Raw genomic sequence first — 8680 nt, forward strand, 5'->3', positions numbered from 1 at the left:
GGCCTGCGGGAGGTCGTCACTGAACACCTTATCAACAAAGTAAGACCAACGGATATTGCAGGCTAAAAAAGTTGTGGAACTTAAAGTATATTTTGGAAGGATTGCTTAGCATCCCACATTCTGTAGAAGATGCATTAGTAATTTCTTAATCACACAAGACTTTAGTATTTTGAAACTGCAAGCCTCACATAAAGTAAGGCAAATTTCCATGAAACTATCACTTTGTCTTTAGCAAGCGAATGTGCTTCTTTTCACTTGCCAGAGGGTGCCCCTCTCAAGCTTGTTTAATTACCAGACACTCAGAATCAAGTCATAAGTGATTGTAAAATGCTGTCCATGCATCTGTGGTCAGAGACACCTTTTAACACTTGTCAAACGACTGAGCAGCCTACATGCCTCATCATCATCATCATCATACAGTTTATCCAGTCATGCTGCAACCGTTTTTGTTGATGGCTGTAGTCTCTGCATGTTTCTGCTGTTTGTATTTGGTGCTGCAGTATAATGATATACTGACCTCGTTAGTGAGTTATTTCCAGGCACCAGTAAAAGCAAGGGAAAACAATGGCTCTTTGTTTTTAAAGACAAAACCATAGTCGCATGAAATATTCCATTTTTTATTTTATTTTTTTTAAAGACTTTCAATATTTGAAAATCATAGCCCATCCCTAATAGGAAGGCTAATTACTGGAGCATACTTGCTTAATTAAGATTAAATCTAGTATTAGGTCAAAATTAAGAAACAGTTTATAGCTGATCTGTAGTGACAGTTTGTGGAACAATAGAAAAACTGACCACAGTGCCAGGAAGATGAAAATATAATCAAACCTAACCCAAATGTTAGCGATGTGGATTGTTCTAAGCAGTCTGTTATTTAAAAAAAGAAATGCACATGTGGCAGTCCAACGCCAATCCTGTGGTTAGTTTTCATACTCCTGCTAATACGTTGGAGAAGCCATCAGTTATGTTTGGCCATGATACCTGAAGTGAATGCTTCTGTGTAACTTAGGGTATCCAGATACCCAGTGAACAGTATTTCAGCAGGCTGCTGTTGAATACCAGCCAGATGGTTTTACAGCTTAATTAACTACACATTCTCCACTTGGCAGGCTTCGCAAATTAGCAGTCAGTGAATTTCAACAAGCAACAGGTCAAAGAATCAAATCTAACACCTGACTGTGTTTTTATTATCTAATGATGATCCAGCTATCGCTTGCAGACACAGACGGTGGTAATGGTTTGCATGCAGCCTAAAAATCTACAAGCCAATCTCAGACAATTCACCCAGACTTAAGGTGTGAAACAAGCTCAAAGATGATGACTGTCTTTTTTATCGAGGCTGTTCTGATCTTACTATGCTATACTGTATATTCCTGGGCAGCAGTCACCCGACTCCTCTGTATGGCTTGTGTTATGCCAAATAATTGCAGCCGTTCAAAATTATTGACAGAAGGATTTCGAGCTTTTTAAACAATGACCATCCTTGGCTTTACACTCAGGTCAGTTCGCTGCCCAGCTTTATTCAGGACAGCTGGTGAAATCTGAAGTCTGCATAAAAGGAGGCAACAGACATCACTCCTCTGTCATGTAGACAAGGGACCAAGAGTCTTGCTTGCCTCAATGCCAGCTGAACCATGGCCAGACTTCTGCTAAATATATAGTCTTTTTTCCTACTAAAACATTTGGTCTTTATGGTTAATTTTACTTCTTCTAATGTTTCCTATTTCTGCAAAAACCTGATAATGACCGTACACAGTCTTGTAACTCTATAGTCAGAACCTGATTAAATTGCATTCATGTTTACAGGAGTGCTTCACGTCTTTTTAAATATCATTTTATCATTATATGACTTACATAAAACAATTGTTTTGATGTATGTATTTTACAGTGATGTAGGTATTGTTTAATATGATGAACCAGCATAATTATAAAGTCTCAGAGCAGATGAGCGCAGCAGCTTAATGGCATCAAGCAGTGATATGAATCTCATAATTAAATTTATGAGTAAGTCATTGATGTGTACAGTAAGTGTTTGTTTTATAGGCATATTCAGATTCATGAATTTGCTTTCGTGTTAGACTTTCTCCTAGATGTACAAAAATAGAAGTTAGTGAGTCTGTGAGGGTTGATGACTTTTAACATTAGGAGGCAGAGAACATCATCTTTGTCCAGGGCTGAAAAAAGGGGAGGATGGTGTGCCCTTAAGAATTTTATTCTACAGAGACATTGGTTTACAGTGCTGAGTCACACTGCAGTGTGACTATTATCAAGCTGTTGTGTGTCTGACAAGTAGAGAAAAGATCTTAAACAGCAACATTTGATCACAGTAGAAGATTGCATGAGTAAGAAATAGGAAAAATAAGCATCTGCCTGATTCTGGAGCATATTTTGTTCTTGTTAAAACTGCAGAACTTTCTGTACCAACCTCACATGTGTGTGCGTTTCTCACCCCAAAGGTACGAGAAGATGTCCTCAACTCCCTAAACAACAACTTCCTCCAAACCTTAAATCAAGCTTGGAATGACCATCAGACAGCCATGGTGATGATCAGAGACATCCTGATGTACATGGTGAGTTGATGATGTTTCCCAACACATGTACACAGCTTACAGTCCTAACAGAAATGTATACTAAGCTACATGTGAACAGCTTGCATTCCTCTGATGACTATAGTGTGGCCATACACTGTGGATTTATGGTCATAATTGCAGAACCACAGAATCAGATCTATTTGAAAATGAACCTGAAACTGTTATTGTTATTGAATCCTAACTGAGGATTGAAGAATATCAGGTCTTGCATCACTGTATAATGAGATATCTGAACTGGGTCAAGAGTAACACTGAAATAAATCTGCTGTAACTACTGTACCATACAACCATGCAGTACATAAGGAGCTGATAAGAGATTAATTTTGTGCACTGTGCTGCAACCGTTACAGACTGTAAACCACACTGTATATGATCATGCATAAACACATTTAAGCAGATAAAATACATCAAAGATATGTTGGGGAAAAATGCATATGTCTAATGTTAATTCTCCTTTGTTGCGTGCTTGTCCCACAGGACAGGGTCTATGTACAACAGAACAATGTAGAGAACGTCTACAACCTGGGACTTATCATCTTCAGGGATCAGGTGGTTCGCTATGGCTGCATCAGAGACCACCTCCGACAGACCCTGCTGGACATGATCGCACGCGAGAGGAAGGGAGAGGTTGTGGACAGGTAGTCCAAAAAAAAAAAAAAAAAAATCACATGTAGCACTGACTGTGTGACTAGTTAATTACCAGCTGATGTTGAAGCTCATTTTAAAGTTCATTGCACATAAATTGGAAAGAAATGGAATTCACATCTTTTAATTTCAGTCAATTAAATTAGATTAAATCATTTGTGAACGGCATGCTGCAAGCTTTTGATATACAGTAAATGGTGAAACAGTTGTCATGTACATCTGCTCCTGGGATGTTAACACAAAGCCTTTGACTTAAAACAGTGAAGCCAAATAATCAGAAATTAGTCAGCAGCCATAGTAGGCATGAAATGAATATTGAGTTTGTTTCCCCATTTTTTCTTTTGTGTTGCTTATTGCGTTTTGATCATTTTCTCTGCTTCTCCTCTCCTCCAGGGGGGCCATTAGAAATGCCTGCCAAATGTTAATGATCCTTGGCCTTGAAGGGAGATCTGTTTATGAAGAAGACTTTGAGGCACCGTTCCTAGAAATGTCTGCTGAATTTTTCCAGGTTTGCGAGAGAGTGTCATTCTCATGACTTTGTTGTTTGTGCTTTGTTACCTTGGCTACATTATAGAAAGAATCTTTGACAACACATATACTGTAGAATGTACTGTAGATCAGATTACAGTTGTGAGAAAGTGTAGAAAAATCTCAGTAGGAGTTTGAGAAACATTTCTGTCATTTACAGCTCATATGTGTTTTTGTTTTCATTTAGATGGAGAGCCAAAAGTTCCTTGCAGAAAATAGTGCCAGTGTGTACATAAAGAAGGTGGAAGCTAGGATCAATGAGGAGATTGAGCGAGTGATGCACTGCTTGGATAAATCTACAGAGGAGCCCATTGTCAAAGTGGTGGAAAGGGAGCTCATCTCCAAACACATGAAGACCATCGTAGAGATGGAAAACTCAGGCCTAGTCCACATGCTCAAGAACGGCAAAACAGATGGTCAGTGTCAAGTTGTTTGCTATGTACACTTGATGTCTTCAGCATTTGTTGTTGGTCATGTGTCGGTGAAAATGAAATTCACACAAGTGAAAGGTCATACTTCACAAAATTGGCTCTGTAAATTCCACATTGTTATGCTCAGAAGTATTTCAATTAACTCTGTGCAAATAAATGTCCTCTGCAAATCTCAGCTGCACAGTCATTTCCAGTTAGAAACTGGAGGTAGAAATGGAATATGTGTGTGTGTACTTGTGCATAACCATCTACAGATTTGGCGTGTATGTACAAGCTGTTCAGCAGAGTTCCCAATGGGCTAAAGACCATGTGTGAGTGCATGAGCTCGTACCTGCGGGAGCAAGGGAAGGCTCTTGTGTCAGAAGAGGGAGAAGGAAAGAACCCTGTAGACTACATCCAGGTAAGATGACTGGCCATTAGGAGGCACTACAGTGCTGCAGACTTGGTACAAATGCTCAGTAGGAGCACACAGTAACATTCTAACTACATATATATATATTTAGGTGACTGAGCAAGAAAGCTTCTGTCCTAATATCTAACCTTGTTCAAATCATGAACTCATTTCAACTGGCTGAGCACTTGTGCTATTTGTAAATAAGGGCAAAGGACCAGTAGCATTATGGGGTTTGCCTGCTGCTTGCCCCCTCTGTAAACAATTGAAGAACAATTGTATAATAATAATAGTGTGGTAATTAATTGCAGTTTTAATGATAATTAAAAGTTAAAATAGTAACACTAACTGGCAGTTTACCCTGATACCGGTAACCATTTCACCTGTTTCTGGCCTTTCTGGTGACTAGAGAAAAGGCACTGCATTTTTTATGTTCACCTTGTAGTGCTTTTGAATCTCCTATGTAAAATAGCAGTTGTGAGTTCCACTCTACCTACTCTCATCTGTGACAGCAGCCTCTGTGTGTACTGTTGGAGTCTCTAATTACTGGGTTACGCTACTGCTAATGTAGACTACTGCTTTATCAGCCAACCTTTGTCTCCCTGCCTCCTTCCTGCAGGGTTTACTGGACCTGAAGTCCCGTTTCGACCGTTTCCTCCAGGAGTCCTTCAATAATGACAGACTCTTCAAACAAACTATTGCTGGTGACTTTGAGTATTTCCTTAACCTCAACTCTCGTTCGCCTGAGTATCTCTCACTTTTCATTGATGACAAACTGAAGAAGGGAGTGAAAGGGGTAAGGCCTCTACTGGATCTAATGGATTGCATGTCATGAGCTGAGAAACTCTATCTCAAGATTTGATAAAGATGTAGAATACTTATGTAACCTGGTAATCTGACCAGCTTTATTGCTTGGTTTTGTGGGAGATCAGATTGTTGAGTCTGTTTGTGACTGTCCTAACCTGCTGTATGTTCTGTTTATATAATGCGTGTAATCTGGCCCTGTGTCACCCCCTTTTTCTTGTCCAGTTGACAGAGCAGGAGGTGGAGTCTATACTGGACAAGGCCATGGTGCTGTTCCGATTCATGCAGGAGAAGGATGTCTTTGAGAGGTACTATAAGCAGCACCTGGCCCGCAGGCTGCTCACCAACAAGAGTGTTTCTGATGACTCAGAGAAGAATATGATCTCAAAGCTCAAGGTGAGCAGGAAAGTGATGAGGAGAACTGGTTATCTACTCTGTCTTTAATATCACTTTGAAATGTTTGGTCATGAGCTGCTACTAAGAGAAGTTACTTAAATTGTGGACATTCCACGGTGATCTTGTAAATGAGTACCCCATGTTGGGGATTAAAGTTTCAGTCTTAAAGTTTGAGAAAGAGGAAACCTACAGTAAACAGGCTGAATCCACTTGTCGCCGTCACAAGTTGAAGAAGATTTGTTGATGATTTACCATAAATAGCATTTGATTAGCTAAATGTGATCCCTCTTCTGGTCTTCATTGCTCAGACTGAGTGTGGCTGTCAGTTCACCTCCAAACTGGAGGGCATGTTCCGGGATATGAGCATCTCCAACACCACTATGGATGAGTTTAGACAACATCTACAGACAACTGGGGTGAGGAGATGCTACACACCACAACTCGTTCTGTCAAAATACTGAGCCCACTTGCTATTTGCAGTCAGTACATGGCTGCTTGACTGAACATTGCTGCGTTGCTCAGTTACATAACAATAATTATGCATCTAACTACCCATGTCCTGAGAATAGATGGTGCTAATTTTTGCCTGGTGCTGTGCTCTCACACGGCTTTTGTCACCAGAGCCTCTGTTACTGGATGTGATTATGATCGTAGTTTGCTGAAGTTAAGTGTGATTATCACATAGTAAATCAGTGAAATTTGGAGCATGCAAAACATGAATCCAAGTAGTTATTTGTGGGCCCCTTTAACTGAGTCTGTTACTTTCCTCAAACTGATCTAAATCTTTGCACTGTGTTCTCTTTTATTAAAGTAAGGATTTCGGTTTGTCTGGATGTAGCAGCAGTGATCTGTTACAGCAGTGTCAATAGTGTTTTTTTAGTGGTTGTTGTTTTCTGTCTAATTAGGTTTTGTCTTATTTGTTTTAATCTAATTAAACTGACAAAACAGTGGTGTACATTAGCAGAAACTACAGGGCATAATTAGATGAGCATAGACTGAAACCTGATTGTCTGTCTTGTATTTGTCTACCTTCAGGTGTCACTTGGAGGGGTTGATCTCACTGTGAGAGTCCTGACCACAGGATACTGGCCAACACAGTCAGCAACACCCAAGTGTAATATCCCCCCTTCACCACGACATGCATTTGAAGTCTTTAGAAGGTTTGTCAATTAATATCCACCCAGTCGGCAGTTTACTAGGTACACCTCGCTAAAGCTAATGCAGTCTGATCCAGCAGTCCTGCAGTTAGTCCTTTGTTCATGAAGGCGATAATGTTCAGTTATTGTTGAAACAGTTTCAGAGAGGTGTTGATTCAACTGTGTGGTCATTTTGGAGGCAGTAGTTTGTGCTGCTGTTGAACTGTATTGTGTTATACTGATGTGTTTTTATTATTTTGTCCACCACATTATATCAGTGAGGCTATGCTGTGTAATGCAATACAGTTCAGCAGCATCTCCTAGCGACAGCAAAAAAATGTAAAGGGCAAATAATGTTTTGTGCCTTCCCTCATGCGGACACGGAAGAGGGGTGCGCACAAGTTCCTATTCATACTTTAAAACCAAATGTCTGCCATCTGTCTGTGTACACCAACGGTTTTCAAGCGTTGTGGTGCATGTGCGGTCGGGGCTTTTGCTATGTGGACACAAACTTTTGGCCTGCATACCGATGTCCTCTCAGAGTCCGCATGGTCCTGGGAAGATGATGAAAATTACATCAACATGCGACTGTGCAAAGCATGAATTTCCTTTAACATTTCATTTAGATGAGTTGTTGTACGTGGACTATTTTTAGATGTTAAACCTAGTGGGACTCCACTCTGCTTGTAGGTTTTATCTGGGTAAGCACAGTGGCAGACAGCTGACGCTGCAGCACCATATGGGCTCTGCAGATCTAAACGCCACCTTCTACGGTCCCATCAAAAAGGTATGTGCCACCTATAAAGAAGACAATCACTGCGTAGCAGCGCCAGTGCACTATGTGCTATTCTGATTTACAATAATTCACAGTTATAGAACATTAACAATGTGACCAAGTTTTCCATTCTCTGTCAGTACTGTGTTTTCAGGTTCTGAGAGTTAAGACGCTGACTCTAAGCAGTGTTTAAATGGTACTTAATAGCTGAAATGTTACTGAACTTTTACATGTACTGCTGATGTACACTGTGGATCACTGACATAAACACAAAGAATAAGAGACACACCTAAGTGTGGCAGATCGTTGTAAAAATAGCTGTGTTTTTACTAAGAATGGAAAAATTGAGAAGTAATTAGTACTGAAACACTGAACATATTTTCTTTTGTGATCTGTCATCCTGACACAACAGGAGGATGGATCAGAGGTCGGAGTGGGAGGTGCGCAGGTGACAGGATCCAACACCAGGAAGCACATCCTGCAGGTCTCCACCTTCCAGATGACTATCCTCATGCTTTTCAACAACAGAGAGAAGTGCATCTTTGAGGTATGTAACTTAGCCCCCACCGCCCCGTGCAGTGTATAGTCAGTTTCAGATGTACACTCCACTCTAATAAGCTGACAGCATCTGAAGGTGTCAGTTTACTAGATTAAACCTAGTACCATTTAGGTATCACTTTCTACACTGCACAAGTGCTGCAGATAGGTGCGGATAAGATTACGACAATCTTATGCACATGGCAAAAAAATGTGCCTTCTTTGGCTTTCTCTGTCAGAGATGGGGGGGGTATGTCTGAACAAATCCACGAGAAACATTAACCTATAAGTGACCTATGTCTGAATGGCAGAATGCTGTCACTTTAACAGATTAACATTTGAAACTCTTGTGTCCCATGTTTGAAAAGGGCTTAACGGTATGCTACGGTTCCCTGAGTATCATAAAAACAATTAGCAGTGCCAAGAAACACAGCCTGTTGATTTAT

General features: G+C 40.3%; 1 protein-coding gene across 1 annotated transcript in view; it reads left to right on the forward strand.

Moving 5' to 3' along the window:
• Positions 1-8680, forward strand: part of cul3b (cullin 3b) — a 13615-nt gene that overhangs the window by 2494 nt on the left and 2441 nt on the right. Inside the window, 12 exon segments of the mRNA XM_020618227.1 lie at positions 1-39; positions 2457-2570; positions 3069-3229; positions 3630-3744; positions 3952-4180; positions 4450-4595; positions 5206-5382; positions 5616-5786; positions 6095-6202; positions 6822-6946; positions 7613-7709; positions 8110-8244. The exon segment at positions 1-39 is cut by the window's left edge and continues 59 nt beyond it. Coding sequence (XP_020473883.1) covers positions 1-39; positions 2457-2570; positions 3069-3229; positions 3630-3744; positions 3952-4180; positions 4450-4595; positions 5206-5382; positions 5616-5786; positions 6095-6202; positions 6822-6946; positions 7613-7709; positions 8110-8244 — 1617 coding nt within the window.

This window comes from Monopterus albus, unplaced genomic scaffold (genome assembly GCF_001952655.1).
Source record: "Monopterus albus unplaced genomic scaffold, M_albus_1.0 scaffold202.1, whole genome shotgun sequence".
Classification (NCBI taxonomy): domain Eukaryota; kingdom Metazoa; phylum Chordata; class Actinopteri; order Synbranchiformes; family Synbranchidae; genus Monopterus; species Monopterus albus.